The 18,691-nt window shown below is 38.7% G+C and overlaps 3 protein-coding genes and 1 pseudogene across 3 annotated transcripts; 3 read left to right on the top strand and 1 right to left on the bottom strand.

The window, feature by feature from the left end:
• Nucleotides 1-3: 3 nt before the first annotated feature.
• On the bottom strand, nucleotides 4-2,022 carry LOC106396222 (ATP synthase subunit gamma, mitochondrial). Its single transcript, XM_013836561.3, has 7 exons — nucleotides 1,759-2,022; nucleotides 1,615-1,658; nucleotides 1,385-1,537; nucleotides 1,085-1,198; nucleotides 881-1,008; nucleotides 678-800; nucleotides 4-583 (listed from the first exon to the last, which is right to left on the bottom strand). The coding sequence occupies exons 1-7, from the start codon at nucleotides 1,854-1,856 to the stop codon at nucleotides 266-268; spliced, it is 978 nt and encodes a 325-aa protein (XP_013692015.2). The 5' UTR covers nucleotides 1,857-2,022; the 3' UTR covers nucleotides 4-265.
• A 1,073-nt stretch (nucleotides 2,023-3,095) lies between these two features.
• LOC111215585 (receptor like protein 26-like) lies at nucleotides 3,096-5,745 on the top strand. The gene has a single exon (XM_022719268.2). It carries the CDS (start codon nucleotides 3,205-3,207, stop codon nucleotides 5,617-5,619), a length of 2,415 nt encoding a protein of 804 aa, XP_022574989.2. The 5' UTR covers nucleotides 3,096-3,204; the 3' UTR covers nucleotides 5,620-5,745.
• A 3,022-nt stretch (nucleotides 5,746-8,767) lies between these two features.
• Nucleotides 8,768-11,615, top strand: LOC125609371 (receptor like protein 27-like). Its single transcript, XM_048780747.1, has one exon. The coding sequence runs from the start codon at nucleotides 9,117-9,119 to the stop codon at nucleotides 11,451-11,453; it is 2,337 nt and encodes a 778-aa protein (XP_048636704.1). The 5' UTR covers nucleotides 8,768-9,116; the 3' UTR covers nucleotides 11,454-11,615.
• A 4,330-nt stretch (nucleotides 11,616-15,945) lies between these two features.
• On the top strand, nucleotides 15,946-18,358 carry LOC106401040 (annotated as a pseudogene).
• Nucleotides 18,359-18,691: the final 333 nt, after the last annotated feature.

Below are 18,691 nucleotides of genomic sequence, written 5' to 3'. Positions count from 1 at the left end.
GTATAGTTTGAAACATAGCAGCTTCTTACTTTTGCGTTTCCTCATTCTTGTTTGCAAAACATGAATATTCGTTATCCTGCTGGAAATTACAGGGAAATTTATTACAAGAAACATCTTAGCCAAGTCTGGTTGTCTCAACAAGAAGCCAGCAAAAGAAAAATTGATTTCAGTAGCCCTTAAGAGTTCAAAACACACTCTTTCTCCTTTATGGTGGATAGATATATCAAAAGCCAAGTTTAACGCAAAGCAATGATGACGTGCTTGCTTATTTAGCGGCTTCAAGTGCAGAAGCTCCAGAGATAATCTCGATAAGCTCGGTTGTGATAGAAGCTTGACGAGTCCTGTTGTAAGTGAGGGTGAGACGGTCAAGCATTTCTCCTGCGTTTCTGCTTGAGCTGTCCATTGCAGACATCCTCGCTCCCATCTCACTACACGCATTCTCCAGCACCGCGTTGAACATCACACAAGAGAACTGAAACTCGGCCAGATTCTGCAGAATCTCTCCCTTGGTTTCACCACCTTCAATCTCGTATGAGTCGAGCTCACCGAGTTTTCCTCCAACTTCAGATTCCTTCTCAATAATCTTTCAATGCATGCCAAAAAAACGAATAAAAATATCAGCTAATAGTTGAGGTAAAATGTAATAGTGTAAGAGGAATTTGACAACTGTGACATACCTCTGGTGACAAAACAGTGGCCACAGTTGGTAGAAATGCGACAACGGAATGGAACTTGTTGTAGACAATGCGCAAAGCATCAAACTCAACGTTTTTCAGTATGTCATCAGCTAGAACTGAGACCTGAAGTAGAAGGTAAAACATAAGAAACCATTCAAGATAGAGAGCGTATGGACTAGGGGGAGAGAAAGTACTGCTCCTACCTGAGCATAATTGAGTGGATTCTTGTTCAGCTCTGTTACAGTAAGGGAGATGTCGTTCTTTGAGTCACGAAACATGATAGCTTTCGCTTTCTCTCCGACAATTACAAACTTCACGTCCTTTTCAGGACCTGCAGTGAAATAAAAATTAATTAAAGTATATGGAAACAAAACAATGAAAACATCAAAAGTGGTTTCAGAACATACCAGCGTTCAATTTGTAAAGAGCCCTGCTCACTTTAACAACAGTGGAGTTAATTCCACCACAGAGACCCTTGTCAGAAGAGAGAGTCACCACCACACTCTTCTTTACATCAATGCCTGGTTTTGTCATCATTAAGTACACGCTAGAAATCATAAACACATCGCAAAGAACAACAAATAGCAAGTAGAATGCATATCTAAGAACAGATTACTACGAGCTAAGATATTGTTCATCATCATCAGTTGAATGCAAGACAAGTATGATATGATTAAAAAGAACTAATCTTGATTGTGAAATCATACTGGGATTATCTCCAAGAAGAGCAGTAAATGGCTGCCAAAGACCACGAGAGTTCTCAGCTCTGCCCTGAACAGCTCTAAGCTTAGAAGCAGCAACCATCTTCATGGCCTTTGTGATCTTCTGGATGTTCTTTACACTCTTCATCCGGTTACGCACTACAAAGAGCATACATTTAAATCAATTCATGTATCACAGACTTTAACAAACACAATCGTAACTAGCAGAGACTTACCCACTTGAGTCGAGATGGATCGAACTCCAAGAGGTCCCTCCTCCCTACAAAAATCAAATCAAGGTTCAATCTCATCATCCAATATATCATATCTAATCAGCACCAAATCAATCGTATAAAGCATGAATCTCAAAGAGATCTAACCGGTCAGAAGAGATGGGAGATGGGGCGGCAGCGATTGGGCGAGCGGCGATTGAAGGGAGGAGACGCCTCCCTTCGCGACGGAAAACAGCCATTGCCATTTGATCGGAGATTGACGACAAAACGAAACCCTAGCTCAGACAGATCGGAGTATTCTTCTTCCTCTTCTCGGCTCGACAGAAAATGAGACCGAAACTAAGGGATCATTTATTTGTCCGAACGCACACTTACCACGGCGTCGTTTTGGGATGATGACTACCAAACTTTCTCCTGAATTCAATTTGGGCTCAACACGGGCTTCTACTAATACTTTGTCGGCCTGTTTTGCACAGGCACAAGATGTCTCATATGCCTTCCTTCGAGCCAACTTCTAGCGTGGTCCAAATGTGAAATGCCAAATCTCCTATGGATTCCTAGAGTCTTTTATGCCCCTATTTCATAATTCTTTTTTTGATCAAAATCCAAATTCTCAAATCAAATCATTCCTGGTTATCAAAACTAAACCCTAACCCCTCCCTATGGATTAGTGAACCCATGGGAAAATATTTAAATTCTATACCTTTCAAATTCAAAAAAATATATTTTAAAATCGTTTTTAATCATATTTTGATGATTTTTTCGAAAATATGGAAAACAACGTTTTTGGATTTTTGAAATATTTTTATCAAATTTTATAAATCAAATAAAAAATATTAACGTTTCCATTTTAATTTTATGATTTTTCGTTTGACATATAAAATTAAAAGAACAAAAAGGTCCTTTTGAAATTGTGTTATGAAATATAGGGACATGAGAGGAGATGATTCCCTTCCTTTCTTCAATTTGCCACGTCACTATTTCCTTTTTAAGTCGACTCTTATCCATCCTCCAATAAATACAATGCAAACTGGTTATGTAACGTAACAAACATCATAAATGTGATGAGATAAAATATCACCAAACGATGAATTATTGAAGCCCCCACTTGTTTTTCATTTTCGTGTATTTGAAAGCCAACTACACCAATAACTACAAGACCATATATCACTATTAAATAAAGTTGCCGTCGTCATCTTATTAATTACCCAATTCGTGTAACTGTTGGATCCAATACTATTGCGTTATGCTAATATGTAGTACTCCATTGATTTATTTGTAGCTAAATCAGTGTGAACGTGCACTTGTAATTCAAACATGATTTAAAGTCCAATGAAAAAAGTCAACTGTTACACCAAAAAAAAAAGGGTTAACTGATAGCTGAACAGACAGTTTGATGTCTAGACAGAATTTAAGAGAGGTCCGAGTGGAATTAATTTCATAGAGACCCAGAGATTTGTTATTATTGCTTAATAATATGGATATAGTTTATCATGAAAGTGATACTGGCGGCTTAAATGACATACTATATACCAAACCTTTTATACGTTTCTTTTTGGTACAAATCACCAACTTTTTCAATCACAAACACCAATGTCACACCCGTGTCTGCATTTGCGTCTGATCTCTGTACTCTTACTCTGCTGTATCCTCTTCGCTTCACACGTCTTAATGATCACTGCTCTTGCTTGTCGTCCCGACCAGATCCGGGCTCTCATGCAATTCAAGAACGAGTTCGAATCCAACGGTTGCAACCGTAGCGACTATCTCAACGGTGTCCAGTGCGATAACTCGACTGGTGCGGTCACGAAGCTACAACTCCCAAGTGGCTGCTTCACTGGAGTTCTCAAACCCAACAGTAGTCTCTTTGGCTTCAAACACCTTCGTTACCTCAACATCTCTCATAACAACTTCACGTCCTCTTCACTCCCTTCTGAATTCAACAGTCTCAAAAGATTAGAGGTTTTGTCTCTTTCCTCTAATGGTTTCATTGGCCAAGTTCCTTCCTCATTTAGTAACTTAATCCATCTCACCCATTTAAACCTTTCACACAACGAGCTCACTGGTAGTTTCCCACTTGTGAAAAATCTCACCAAGCTCTCGTTTCTAGACCTTTCTTACAATCAGTTCTCAGGAACCATACCTTTTGATTTACTTCTCACTATGCCCTTCTTGTCTCACCTTGATTTGAAAAAGAATAGTCTCACTGGTACATTTGAAGTTCCAAACTCTTCTTCTTATTCTAGGCTAGTGTATTTGTCCCTCGGCCAAAACCAATTTGAAGGGAAAATCCTTGAGCCTATCTCAAACTTCATCAACCTCAAACATCTTGACGTTTCGTCCCTAAACACAAGCTACCCAATAGACTTAAGCATCTTCTCTCCTCTCAAATCTTTGTTGGTGCTTCACCTTTCTAGAAACAGGTTATTACCAGCCAGTCTAAATTCTTCAGACATCCCATTGAGCTTAGAAAGCTTAGTCATGCCACGGTGTGACATTACCGAGTTCCCAAACATTTTAAAGACCCTTCAAAACTTGCAACACCTAGACATTTCCAGCAACATGATCAAAGGAAAAATCCCTGAATGGCTTTGGAAGCTTCCTCATCTCAGCCTAGTGAACCTTGTGAACAATTCTTTCACCGGCTTCGAAGGCTCTTCAGATGTTTTACTTAATTCATCAGTTCAGTTACTAGATTTTGCATATAACTCCATGACAGGAGAGTTTCCTCTTCCACCACCTAATATCATCTACTTGTCAGCGTGGAACAATAGCTTCACAGGGACCATACCTCTCCAAGTTTGCGACCGAAGCTCTCTCACCGTTCTTGATCTGTCCTACAACAAACTCACCGGTCCAATACCTCAATGTTTGAGTAACTTAAAGATAGTGAACCTCAGGAAGAACAGCTTGGAAGGAAGTATACCTGATGAGTTCTATAGCGGCGCTTTCACACAAACACTTGACGTTGGCTACAATCAACTAACCGGGAAGCTTCCAAGATCGCTTTTAAATTGCTCATTTTTGAGGTTTCTAAGCGTTGACAACAACATGATCGAAGACACTTTTCCTTTCTGGCTCAAGGATTTACCAAACTTGCAAGTCTTTACCCTCCGTTCAAACAGATTCTTTGGCCATCTCTCTCCTCCTGATCAAGGTCCACTCTCGTTTCCCGAGCTGCGGATACTTGAGTTATCGGATAATAACTTTACAGGAAGCTTGCCACCAAGTTTCTTTGTTAACTGGAAAGCATCAGCGATCAAGGTAGATGAAGATGGGCGGATTTATATGGGAGACTACAAGCATGCTTATTATGTCTATGAAGATACCTTGGATCTGCAATACAAAGGTCTATTCATGGAGCAAGGGAAGGTCCTTACTTCATACAACACCATTGATTTCTCTGGAAACAAACTTGAAGGACATATCCCTGAGTCCATAGGTCTCTTGAAAGCATTGATTGCTCTCAACTTATCAAACAACGCCTTCACAGGCCACATTCCCTTGTCTTTAGCAAATGTTACGGAGCTTGAGTCACTAGACCTGTCAAGAAACCATTTGTCAGGGACTATTCCTAGAGAACTCGGGAGCCTCTCGTTTTTGGCGTACATAAGTGTGGCTCATAACCAGCTCAAAGGTGAAATACCACAAGGACCACAGTTTAGTGGGCAAGCTGAATCATCATTTGAAGGGAATTCAGGTCTGTGTGGTCTTCCTCTCCAAGTAAGTTGTTTTGGGCCGCCACCGACACAACAGCCTGAGGAAGAAGATGAAGAAAAAGAAGAGGAAGGTGTTTTAAACTGGAAAGCAGTGGTTATAGGGTATGGACCTGGCTTGTTATTTGGATTGGTAATAGCTCACGTTACTGCTTCATACAAGCCAAAGTGGTATCTCAATATAGTTAGTCCGGATAAGAGAAAGGAAGTAAAACCAGTTAGATTCTTTGCGTCTTTGGATTCAAGATGGGACAGTTATGATAATCATGTAGAACATGAAAGTGATACGTAACTATTGTATGTTTTCAGATTATGTAAGAAAGAGGTCTTAGTTGAGATCTCTCTTTTGGCTGATGATTAATGTCCTGAGGTGAACATAAGAGAATCGGTGACTATAGGATTATACAGGTTTCAAGAATTCAGAATCTACGGGGGTCCTTATCCTCAACCAAACTCATATATAAAGAAAGATAAAGTATGTTACGGACCTACGGTGCGAGTTACTTATGATGTTATTCAACAATCTCTTGAATATTATAACGGAAAATTCCAAGACAAGACAGAAGTTTCACCAAACAATTGAAAACCATATATATTAATATGTTGAATTTTATTTGGTTACCGATTTAATTGTAGGTAGCTTCCTGCAAGATCCTTAGGTTTTGCTTGGCAAAAATATTGAGTCAATGCAGTTTTGATCATTTAATTATGTTGACCCGTTGACTGTCAACCAAAAGAGATTCTGTCTGTCTTCGACAAAGTTCTTCGACAAAGTCTTGTCCAATGCACAGACAAATCATATCAGAAGGTTACAATAAAAATTAATGCCGTTCCATAGTAAAGCCAAAACCCTTACACGCAAGAAAATTCAGAGAATATAAAAGTTTCAAACAAACAATTTAATTAATTTTGTCTTTGGGCAATTTTCCTAAATAGACAATTTTCAAGTTTTTATGACAAAATAGACTATAAAAAGGAAAATAACCGTTAATTTAATAGGTAAAAAAATCTTAATACCCTATAGATATATAAATATAAATAAATAAATAAAAAATAATTTTTTTTATAGTTAAGATTATATGTTTTCAAATTCGAAGTTTTTTATAATTTTATTTTTTCAAAATTTCTTTTTGTAGTTCGAAATATTTTTTGAAACGATTTTTAAAATTTTTATTTTCAAATTTTAATCTTTATTTTTTATTTTATAAAATTTTAAAACTTAATCCCAAATCTAACCAGTGTTTTGAAACCTGACTCGAACCCACAGTTGAACCGGTAAATCCAGTGATCCAGAAATAATCCGGTTTGGGTTTTGCGAAAAACTCAATATTTAAAAACCCACAAAAACCCACTAAAATATGAAATCCAATACTGGTTGAATCACCGGTTGAACCAATAAATAACTTTTGCTTCTTTTTTTTAGTTTTTAGATCATGTTTTATATTCTAAGTTTCCAATAAAGAAGTTAGGTGTTGACAAAAAAAAAGTTAGGTTTTCATTTTTCAGTTTTATATTTGTGATTTTTAGATTTTGATGAAGATTTCACTATGCCACCTGAAGAAAATGAAGTAAACGATGGTAGAGAGAACCAAAATTAGTTGATGTGATTTGGCGTTAGTTTATTTCCATTATTGACAATTTGTTACAATGATCTTCTACGTTTGGTTTATTTTGAAATTGAAGTTTAATTTATTATTCACATTAGACATTTGTATATTTATGGATTTTATATCTTGATTTTTTTTAGATGTCATAACTCTTACTTTGTTACAGAAAATTCTAAATAGTCTAAACTATTTTTGATATTTTGTATGTCAAATGAAAATAAAAATATAAAAAATAAACTTAAGTATTTTCTAAATACTTTTAAGCATAAAATATATACATATTCAAATTCTTATTTTATGTTTTGAAAAACATATAGAAAATATTAAACTTTAGTTTTTATATATTTATTTGCATAGCTAATATATTATTATTTAATAAAATTAATTCATTTATTAACCCATGGTTTACCCGGAGTCGACCCAACGACCCGATAAGTCGTCCAGTTCAGTGTCCCGATCGGGTTTAAAAAAATATTTACCGCTTTAATGAAATATTTTCATCATTAGAGTCTATAGCTCTGATCGGAGATTAGGCTGTTGAGACTTTCTGTAATCTTAAAGCACTCGCAACAAATATTTAGCCAATCAAGCTTTGAAGACTTTTTCTACATCTAAAGGCTCTACAGTCCGTTTAAATATTTTTCTTTTCCTGCGTTATTTATACTATTATTTGCGAAGTAAATTTTTGGAATCGAGCTCTCACGTTAAAAATTAAAACGGTTAATATCGTTTATACCCTTAATCAATAAACTCTCTAAATTAACCAAAAAATAAAAACGAATTTCAAATCTATATGACTAAAAAATGATTAAAATTAATAATAAATGGTTTATACCCTTAATAAATAAATTATATAAATTAGTCAAAAAAAAATTATCTGATTAAATAAGTGAATAAAATTAATAATAATAAGAATTATCTATAATATATATAATTATAAATGAATTTCTATTAACAATATTATATTTATATATTATATTAGATAATTGACTATGAATAAATATAATAAAATTTTCAAAAATAAAAACATGTTTTAAAACATAAGATAATTCTTAGATATATTATGTTGTTATCTGAAAATAAAATTTTATTATAAAATTTATAGTTAGATATAAAACAATTTATAATTAAATGCTAATGATTTTCTAAAATAATTCTAATATGTGAATGTTTTTAAAATTTAACACAACAATAGCCATTTATATATTTTGATAAAAACTAATGAATATATATTAATAATATTTTATTTATATGTTATATTAGGTAATTGACTATAAGTAAATATAACAAAATTCTCAAAAATAAAATACATTTTTAAAACATAAGATCATTCCTAGATATGTTATGTTTTTATCTGAAAATATTTATTTTTATTATAAAATATAAATTTTAGTGTTTTATTTATCTTTTTAAAAGCATAATTAATAATTTATTATGTTGGTTTTAATTTAATAGTTATAAATTTATCAATATTTATAAGAACACTATGTCTGCATATGCGGGCAGAACATCTAATTGTTTTTAAAAAGTCAATAGTTTGTGGCTTTCCACATTTTTTTTAAAGCCACACTCAATTTCAAAGTCTGAGAGCATCTTTATCTTCTAATCCCAATGGGGTTTCGTAATTTTTTTTTTGGATTAAAAAAATTAAAAATTAAAAAACGCACCATTTGTGGATCGCTAGGTGTCGGTTGCGAACAATACAAAAAACCCATGGTAAGCGGTTCTCATTTCATGCTTTTGGTGACCGATTTTAAGAAAATTTGTGGGGCCTACAGGGAGAGAAACCCATTAACAAACTTCAATAATTGTGCTCTAAAGTCTCTACACAATTATTTTTTAAAGCATATAGTCTCTACAGTTACTTCCAAACAGATTCTATATTTGTGGTAAAGATCTTTTTAGTGTTATTCCAGGATATTTCTCTTGTTAATTTAATAATTCAAGAACATCTTCTTCGACTGGCAAGACGCTACTTGTTAGCCATATTAACCCTACAATGCGCGTTTATAGATTGACAAATAGAGTTTCTGGCGTATGTCGTATAGACATATTTCATTACCATATATCTATTTATACCAATTTCTCGCTCACTTCTTAACCAAACAAAGAAAGAAAATATCAGTTGTTAAAGGGAAAAAAAATATAAATATATATATCCTCCTTACAAAAAAGATTTTAGATGATGACCATGCCGGAATCGCTTTTGCGTTTTCATTTTCTCTCGCTACTCTTACTATGTTGTTGTGTCTCCCCTGCAAGCTTCGCTAAAATAGATGGTCTATATTATCTAGATGATGTTGTTGTTGGAGTTGTTGCTTGTCTTCCTCGGCAGATGGAAGCCTTTACGCAGTTCACAAACGAGTTTGATACTCGTTCGTGCAACCATAGTGACTACTCTAATGGAGCTTGGTGTGACAACTCCACGGGTGCAGTCACCAAGATACAGCTCACGGGATGTCTAAGTGGAACTCTGAAGCCCAACAGTAGCCTATTTGGGTTCCATCAACTCCGTCACCTTGATCTCAGTAACAACAACTTCATCTCCTCTACATTCCCTTCCAAGTTCGGCAATCTCAACAGATTAGAGGTCTTGATTCTTTCCTCTAGCGGTTTACTTGGCCACGTTCCTTCTTCAATTAGTAATCTAAGCCAACTTTCCATTTTAAACCTTTCCAAGAATAAGCTCATTGGTAGTTTCCCACTTGTTAGTAATCTAACCAAGCTCTCACTTTTAAGTTTATCTCATAATATCTTCACTGGAAACATTCCTTCTTCTCTCTTCACGATGCCTTCTCTTTCTTATCTTAATGTGAATGAAAACCATCTAACCAGTCCTATTGAAATTTCAAACTCCTCTAGGCTGGAGTACCTGTACCTTGCGAATAACCAATTTGAAGAAAATATCCTAGAGCCTATTTCAAAGCTCACCAACCTCAAGTATCTCGACCTTTCTTTCCTAAATACTAGCTACCCTGTTGACTTAAGGCTCCTCTCTTCTCTTAAATCTTTGTTGAGACTTTTTCTTTCCGGTAATAGTTTATTGGCTACTAGTATAAGTGCTGATTCCGACATCCCACCCAACTTGGAAACCTTGATCATGAGGAACTGCAGCGTCACCAAGTTTCCAAACATCTTAAGGAAACTAAAACACTTGCGGACTGTAAGTATATCCTCAAATAGAATCAAGGGGAAAGTCCCTGAGTGGTTGTGGAGCCTTCCTAATCTAGAAATATTGCTTCTTAGTAATAATTTTTTCAAGAGTTTTGAAGGATCAAAAAAAGTTATAGTAGATTCGTCGGTGAAGCTATTAGATATGGGTTATAACAATTTTGAAGGAGAGATTCCTCTCCCACCACTCTCCATCAAAACCTTCTATGCACGGAACAATACTTTCACAGGAAACATACCTCTTTCATTCTGCAACCGAACCTCTCTTACTGTTCTTGATTTATCCTACAACAACTTCACCGGACCGATTCCTCAATGTCTGAATGACTTCATGATTGTGAAACTCCGGAAGAATAACTTGGAAGGCAGTCTTCCAGACAGGTTCAATGTAGGTACCTCCCTGCGGACAATTGATGTTGGCGAGAATCGATTAACCGGAAAGCTTCCAAGGTCTTTTCTAAATTGCTCTTCTTTGAAGTTTCTAAGTGTGGATCACAACAGAATTGAAGACACATTTCCTTTCTGGCTCAAGGCTTTGCCTGACTTGCAAGTCTTCAAACTTCGTTCAAATAAATTCTACGGTCCAATATCTTCTCCTGACCAAGGTCCTTTAGCGTTTCCTGAGCTTCACATTTTTGAAATATCTGATAACAACTTTACGGGAAGCTTGCCACCAAGCTACTTTGTGAACTGGAAATCACCATCACTCAAGATTAATGGAGCTGGGACCATGTATATGGCAGAAGATATTGGTGCCTCTACCTATGATGATCTTATAGACTTGCAATACAAAGGTCTTTCAATGGAGCAAATGGGCATCCTTACTTTCTACAGCGCTATTGATCTTTCTGGTAACAAGATTGAAGGACAAATTCCAGAATCTATTGGCCTCTTGAAGACATTGATTGCGCTCAACTTATCTAACAATGCATTCACAGGCCATATCCCTCTCTCATTGGCCAATGTTACGGAGCTCGAGTCACTAGACCTGTCAAGAAACCAACTCTCTGGGACCATTCCAAGTGGACTCAAGAGCCTCTCGTTTTTGGCTCATATAAATGTGTCTCATAACCAACTCAAAGGTGAAATACCACAAGGAACACAAATCACTGGGCAATCTAAATCATCCTTTGAAGGGAATGCAGGACTTTGTGGTTTGCCTCTAGAAGAAAGTTGCTTCGCGCCACCAACACAACAACCTAAAGAAGAAGAAAAAGAGGAGGAAGAAGTGTTGAACTGGAGGGGTGTGGCAATAGGGTATGGGCCTGGAGTGTTGCTTGGATTGGCAATAGCACAAGTCATTGCTGCATACAAGCCAGAGTGGCTCATCAAGATAATGTGCCAGTGAAAGCGCATAAACCATTAGTATTCTTTCAGTTTTCACTTAATCTTCGAATGTCTGTCAAGAGTTTGATGGTCTGGTAGCATCAGTTCCTTATGTTTTTGTATAATTTTATGATATTTTGTGCTATTTCCTTTTCAATCAAATAAGAAATCTGAGTTTACTATAGTTGTATTGATATACATTGAGTTTACTATAGCCGAAACACAAGAAACACACTTCTTAAACGAACAAGCAAACACAAAAAGATAGTGCAAGAAAGGTTACCGACTATTTAAAATTTGACCAAGTCTTATCCAACCACAATCTCAACGCCATAAAGTCTTAAATTTAATAGCGCAGGAAATTTTAAAGGAAACAAAGTCTCACCAATTTATTTGGGTTCATTTATTTGATTAGCCATGCCTCAATTATTCATTGGGAAGATATTTTCACAACGCATGACAATGTACCAATCTTCTTCATCTCTTTGCTATAAAGAATACCATTCTTCTTAAAAAAAATTCATGACGATCATCATGTCGGGATTAAATCTGCTTTTTCCTTTTCTCTCACTCTTTGTTATCTTTACTCCAAGCTTCACTCTTGTTGCTGGACTTTCTGGTTGTGGTCCCCACTGTAACACCTCAAAACCAGCCCATTTAAAATTTTAATGCTATTGGGTCCTCTGCATCCCAAATTGGAAAACCCTAGGGTTTTCCCTATCTCTTCCCCTATAAAAGCAAGCCTCCACTTCTTCTTTTCTCTCATCAGAAATCTAGAAGCGAAGCCCTGCGGAGAATTCCCGGAGACTAGAAGCCCTAGCCGTCGACTCTCTCTCTCTCCTCGCGCCGCCTCTCTCCTCCTTCTCTCTCTTCGCCGCGTCTCTTCTCTCTCTCTCTCCTCTCTGCGTTCCCTTCTCTCTCTCTCGGCCGCGTCTCTCTCTCCTCGCCGTGAGCAGCCGCGAGTGGTGGTGGTGGCCGCGTGGTGTCGTAGATCGCAGATCCCGTTTTCTCTTACCTACTAATCTCAGATCCAGATCCAGATCTAGGCTAAGGTGAGGTGTTCTACCCAGATCTCTTTCATGTTCTTCTATATTGTTGAATGTGGATCTAGGATTGAGTAGATCCTGGTTGTTGTTAGGTTGATAGACCATATTGCATTAGAACTCTCGTACTGATTTAAGATTCTAAATAAACTGATTGATTGTTTGATTGTTTGATTGGTTGAAGATCTGTGGTTGTGATTGAGAGCTAGGATGGTTAGAAAGAAATGAACGTAGGATAATAAGAGAACTGTTAACCGGTCTGTTAGATGAATGATAGGAAACCTATGAATGATTGTTGAATGGATTGAGTGTGACACCGAGAACGGGTGGCGTCTAAAAAGAAAAGTAAGAAAGAGTCTAAGCGTTTAAGGAAAAAGGAAATGATAAGAAAAAGGAAAAGTTAAGTGAATGGAATACGAACCACCGAGGGACTGGTGGGAAGTATGGAAAATGAATAGAAATGGTATACGAACCACCGAGGGACTGGTGGGGAGTATGGGAAAACGCGGCGGCCGTAGCGTTCAAAAACGGCAGGTTAAGAATAGAGGCGCCGGTAAGATTGAGTCACGCCGAGTCTTGGCGGAAAGGGGTCGTAATACACTGCAAGGGGTATGGACTACATCCAAGGGAACCGGATGCCGGGTGTACCAGGGCAGGCGACCTCATAGGAATGCAGCAAGAAAAGGGGAGGGTTGGTCCGCTTGAGCTGTGTAGGTCCTAGAGTTCTAGGATGATGGGAGTTCTTAAATAATAAACCGAATTATGTGAATTGAGTGATGACTGAGTTCATTGCAATGCTTGTTTTCGTGAAATGGAACTATAATAGCTAGTTAAGAATTGGGTGTAGTGACTAGTCGGTTCTCGTTTCGCATTGAGCGGTATAAAAGCTCATGGGGGAGACTGGTCTAGAATCGCTTCACTGAGTATTAATACTCACCCCTCTTTCCCCTCTCCCATTTTTGCAGAACTATAAGTGGAAATGTCGACGGTAAGGAAGGAAATGCACCTGAAACTCATGGGACCAGAAACGGGACACACAGAGATGTCGGAAAAGTAGACATGTGTGTCCTAAACCCCGCGCCCTGGAACCCCGGTTGGAAATGGGGAGGGACGGGTGTTTCAATTGGTATCAGAGCCAGGTTAAGGTCCCTTAATACTAACTTACGGGATCAGCATTTCTCACCATTGCCCATTTCCCTTATGGTTCTGTTCGACCGTCATAACTAATGTTGAAGGAGAATTTGAACAGCTCAGAGTTTCCGGCCGAGATCGGGTTAACAAAAAGTCTTCGTACTGCGGTGTAGTGGAGTTTCAGAGGTTCAGGAATGGGTAACAAGGAGTTGTAAGGCAAGTATACAGAGGGATTAGTCGCCTAGCACGCCAAGTCAAAGGGGAGTATGGGAATTCGCCTTGGTGAACCGGATGGCCGGTCAGGCAATGGAGGCTGAACGGACACTTGCTCGTCGGGTCGTCGCCATCTCGAGCTCTGAGGAGGACGTAGAGGTGGAGGAGGATCCATCGGAGGACTCAGCGTGGGAAGAGGAGCCGGCGTCGCCGACAGGGAGTGGCCGCGTGGCTGGTCCTAAGCTGGAATGGGAGCAGAAGTCTCCAGTACGAAGTGGCTAGATGTGATTTCTGAGTCAGCTAGAAGGAGTATGACACGGTTTTTCTTCCTTTCGTATTGGTTTTAGCTTTTCATTTCTTGTTAAGGTTATTCGCGGATTTTGGCGATACCTTGAGACCTAATTATTCGTTGTTGTCCTACTCCATTTCATTTATTAAATTCATTGTTGGTTTTAAATGATCTTGAGCAAGTAGGATGTCATTTCGTGCTCCCCTTGATTGTGTTTGGAAACTCACCCCAGTTTTGGGATGTTAAGTTCGAACTGAGGATTTGGAATTCGGGACGAATTCCGAATAAGAGGGGGAGAATTGTAACACCCCAAAACCAGCCCATTTAAAATTTTAATGCTATTGGGTCCTCTGCAGCCCAAATTGGAAAACCCTAGGGTTTTTCCTATCTCTTCCCCTATAAAAGCAAGCCTCCACTTCTTCTTTTCTCTCATCAGAAATCTAGAAGCGAAGCCCTGCGGAGAATTCCCGGAGACTGGAAGCCCTAGCCGTCGACTCTCTCTCTCTCCTCGCGCCGCCTCTCTCCTCCTTCTCTCTCTTCGCCGCGTCTCTTCTCTCTCTCTCTCCTCTCCGCGTTCCCTTCTCTCTCTCTCGGCCGCGTCTCTCTCTCCTCGCCGTGAGCAGCCGCGAGTGGTGGTGGTGGCCGCGTGGTGTCGTAGATCGCAAATCCCGTTTTCTCTTACCTACTAATCTCAGATCCAGATCCAGATCTAGGCTAAGGTGAGGTGTTCTACCCAGATCTCTTTCATGTTCTTCTATATTGTTGAATGTGGATCTAGGATTGAGTAGATCCTGGTTGTTGTTAGGTTGATAGACCATATTGCATTAGAACTCTCGTACTGATTTAAGATTCTAAATAAACTGATTGATTGTTTGATTGTTTGATTGGTTGAAGATCTGTGGTTGTGATTGAGAGCTAGGATGGTTAGAAAGAAATGAACGTAGGATAATAAGAGAACTGTTAACCGGTCTGTTAGATGAATGATAGGAAACCTATGAATGATTGTTGAATGGATTGAGTGTGACACCGAGAACGGGTGGCGTCTAAAAAGAAAAGTAAGAAAGAGTCTAAGCGTTTAAGGAAAAAGGAAATGATAAGAAAAAGGAAAAGTTAAGTGAATGGAATACGAACCACCGAGGGACTGGTGGGGAGTATGGAAAATGAATAGAAATGGTATACGAACCACCGAGGGACTGGTGGGGAGTATGGGAAAACGCGGCGGCCGTAGCGTTCAAAAACGGCAGGTTAAGAATAGAGGCGCCGGTAAGATTGAGTCACGCCGAGTCTTGGCGGGAAGGGGTCGTAATACACTGCAAGGGGTATGGACTACATCCAAGGGAACCGGATGCCGGGTGTACCAGGGCAGGCGACCTCATAGGGATGCAGCAAGAAAAGGGGAGGGTTGGTCCGCTTGAGCTGTGTAGGTCCTAGAGTTCTAGGATGATGGGAGTTCTTAAATAATAAACCGAATTATGTGAATTGAGTGATGACTGAGTTCATTGCAATGCTTGTTTTCGTGAAATGGAACTATAATAGCTAGTTAAGAATTGGGTGTAGTGACTAGTCGGTTCTCGTTTCGCATTGAGCGGTATAAAAGCTCATGGGGGAGACTGGTCTAGAATCGCTTCACTGAGTATTAATACTCACCCCTCTTTCCCCTCTCCCATTTTTGCAGAACTATAAGTGGAAATGTCGACGGTAAGGAAGGAAATGCACCTGAAACTCATGGGACCAGAAACGGGACACACAGAGATGTCGGAAAAGTAGACATGTGTGTCCTAAACCCCGCGCCCTGGAATCCCGGTTGGAAATGGGGAGGGACGGGTGTTTCACCCACCATATTCAAGCACTTGTGCAATTTAAGAACGAGTTTGATTCCAGCGGTTGCAACCAAACTGACTACTTCAATGGAGTCATGTGCGATAACATTACGGGTGAGGTCACGAAGCTACAACTCCTAAGTGGATGCTTCACTGGAGTTCTCAAAACCAACAGTAGTCTCTTTGGATTTAACCATCTTCGTTACCTCAATCTCTCTTACAACAAGTTTACCTCCTCTTCACTCTCGTCTGGATTCGGCAGTCTCAACAAGTTTGAGGTCTTGTCTCTTTCCTCTAATGGCTTCATAGGTCAAGTTCCTTCCTCATTAAGTAACTTGAGTCGGCTAACCGAGTTGTATCTTGACCATAACGAGCTCACAGGTGGTTTCCCACTCGTACAAAATATAACCAGCCTCTCCATTCTGAACCTATCTCTTAATCACTTCTCTGGAGCCATCCCTTCCTCTCTCCTCACTATGCCTTTCTTGTCATATCTTAATCTCGATGAAAATCATCTCACCGATCCTGTTGAAGTTCGTAGCTCATCTACTTCTCCCGGCTCGAAACTCTGCACCTTAGAAAAAACCCTTTCGAAGGAAAAATCCTAGACCTTATCTCAAACTTCACCACCCTTAAATATCTTGGCCTTTCTTTCCAAAACATAAGCTACCCAATTAACTTAAAATTTTTTTCTTCTCTCAAATCTTTGTTGAGACTTGATCTTTCCGGTAATAGTGTATTGGAAACTAGTATAAGTTCAGATTCAGATGTCCCACGTAACATAGAGAAATTGCTCTTGTCAAGCTGTGACATCAGCAAGTTCCCAAAATTTGTACGGAGCCTTGATAGATTAGAACATATAGACATTTCCAATAATAAAATCAAAGGGAAAGTCCCTGAGTGGCTTTGGAACCTTCCTCATCTGATCAGGGCCAATCTTGTCAACAATGCTTTCACTCATTTAGAAGGTTCAAATGACGTTTTAACGAATTCATCATTGAGGATATTAGATTTGGCTTTAAACCATTTTGAAGGACCAGTTCCTACTCCACCACTCTCTATCAACCTCTTTTCTGCATGGAACAATAGTTTCACAGGAAACATACCTCTTTCAGTTTGCAACCGGAGCTCGCTGGTTATTCTTGATCTCTCCTACAACAACTTAAGCGGTCCGATTCCTCGATGTTTGAGTAACCTCAAAGACTCTCTCGTTGTCGTGAATCTCAGGAAGAACAACTTGGAAGGAAGTATTCCAGATATGCTCTACAATGGTTCGTTGCTGCGGACACTTGACGTAGGCTACAATCAATTAACTGGGAAGCTTCCAAGGTCTCTTCTGAATTGCTCTTCGCTAAGGTTTGTAAGTGTGGACAACAACAAAATCAAAGACACATTTCCCTTTGGCTCAAGGCTTTGCCTGGTTTACAAGTCCTTACCCTTCGTTCAAACAAATTTTATGGCCCTATATCTCTTCCTGGTGAAGTTCCTCTTGCGTTTCCCAAGCTGCGCATACTTGAAATATCGGATAACAACTTTACAGGAAGCTTGCCACCAAATTACTTTGTGAATTGGAAAGCATCATCACTCGAGACGAATGATGATGGGAGAATCTATATGGGAGACTACAACAACGCTTATTATATCTACGAAGATACCATGGACTTGCAATACAAAGGTCTATTCATGGAGCAAGGAAAGGTCCTCACTTCCTATGCCACCATCGATTTTTCTGGAAACAGATTTGAAGGACAGATTCCTGAATCCATTGGTCTTTTGAAGGCACTGATTGCGCTCAACTTATCAAACAATGGATTTACAGGTCATATTCCTCTGTCTTTGGAAAATGTTACGGAGCTCGAGTCACTAGACCTGTCAGGAAATAAACTCTCGGGGTCTATTCCTAAAGGACTTGCGAGACTTTCATTTTTGGCGTACATAAGTGTGGCTCATAACCAGCTCATAGGCGAAATACCACAAGGACCACAGTTTAGTGGGCAAGCTGAAACATCATTTGAAGGAAATGCAGGTCTATGTGGTCTTCCTCTCCAAGGAAGTTGCTTTGCACCACCACCGACACAACAGTTTGAGGAAGAAGATGAAGAAGAAGAGGAAGGTGTTTTAAACTGGAAAGCGGTGGTTACAGGGTATGGACTTGGCTTGTTATTCGGATTGGTAATAGGACATGTTATTGCTTCATACATGCCAAAGTGGTTTGTCAAGATAGTTGGTCCGGATAAGCACAAGGAAGTAGATCCAGCTAGCTTGTTTGACTCTCTGGATTCAAGATGGGACAGTTCTAGTAATAAGAATAATGTAGAAAGTCATATGTAAATATAGTATGTTGATAATTAATTTGTTACTGAGGTAAGAAATAAGTCTTACAAGTTTCTATAACCTTTTCTCTCTTAAATGAAACCTCTCACTTGGCCGATGATGTCTTGGAAAGGCTTGTTATATACTGCTTTGGTTCTTCTCCAATTTTTCAGCTTCCTGTTTAGAAAAATTGCATCAAGGGAATGTAAAGAGAGTCAGAGACTATAAGATTATAGAGGTCTCAAGAATATATATCAGTTTAACTGAATGCCACTGCTAACCATCATCCTCTTTGAGCTTATTTGGAAAAATAAAATGAAGCGACGTTAGTGTTATCTATTATCCTCGGATTTGATTACTTGAATAAAACATAGACACAACCGAAAGTAAAATAGTTAAATTTTTTCAATAAACTCCAAGTGGGAGAGAGTTGATAATATCTTCAAACTTG

This window comes from Brassica napus, chromosome A5 (genome assembly GCF_020379485.1).
Source record: "Brassica napus cultivar Da-Ae chromosome A5, Da-Ae, whole genome shotgun sequence".
Taxonomy (NCBI): Eukaryota; Viridiplantae; Streptophyta; class Magnoliopsida; order Brassicales; family Brassicaceae; genus Brassica; species Brassica napus.
Note: the sequence above shows the minus strand (reverse complement) of the source record. Positions and strands in the feature narration are given on the sequence as shown.

Excerpts from the sequence above, each read along its gene's own strand:
- LOC106396222 (XM_013836561.3), bottom strand. The coding sequence starts at position 1,856 with ATGGCAATGGCTGTTTTCCGTCGCGAAGGGAGGCGTCTCCTCCCTTCA. Across the intron at positions 1,538-1,614 it reads ATCCATCTCGACTCAAGTGG|TGCGTAACCGGATGAAGAGT; the intron begins GTAAGTCTCTGC and ends TGCTCTTTGTAG. Across the intron at positions 801-880 it reads ATCCACTCAATTATGCTCAG|GTCTCAGTTCTAGCTGATGA; the intron begins GTAGGAGCAGTA and ends CTTCTACTTCAG.
- LOC111215585 (XM_022719268.2), top strand. The coding sequence starts at position 3,205 with ATGTCACACCCGTGTCTGCATTTGCGTCTGATCTCTGTACTCTTACTC.
- LOC125609371 (XM_048780747.1), top strand. The coding sequence starts at position 9,117 with ATGATGACCATGCCGGAATCGCTTTTGCGTTTTCATTTTCTCTCGCTA.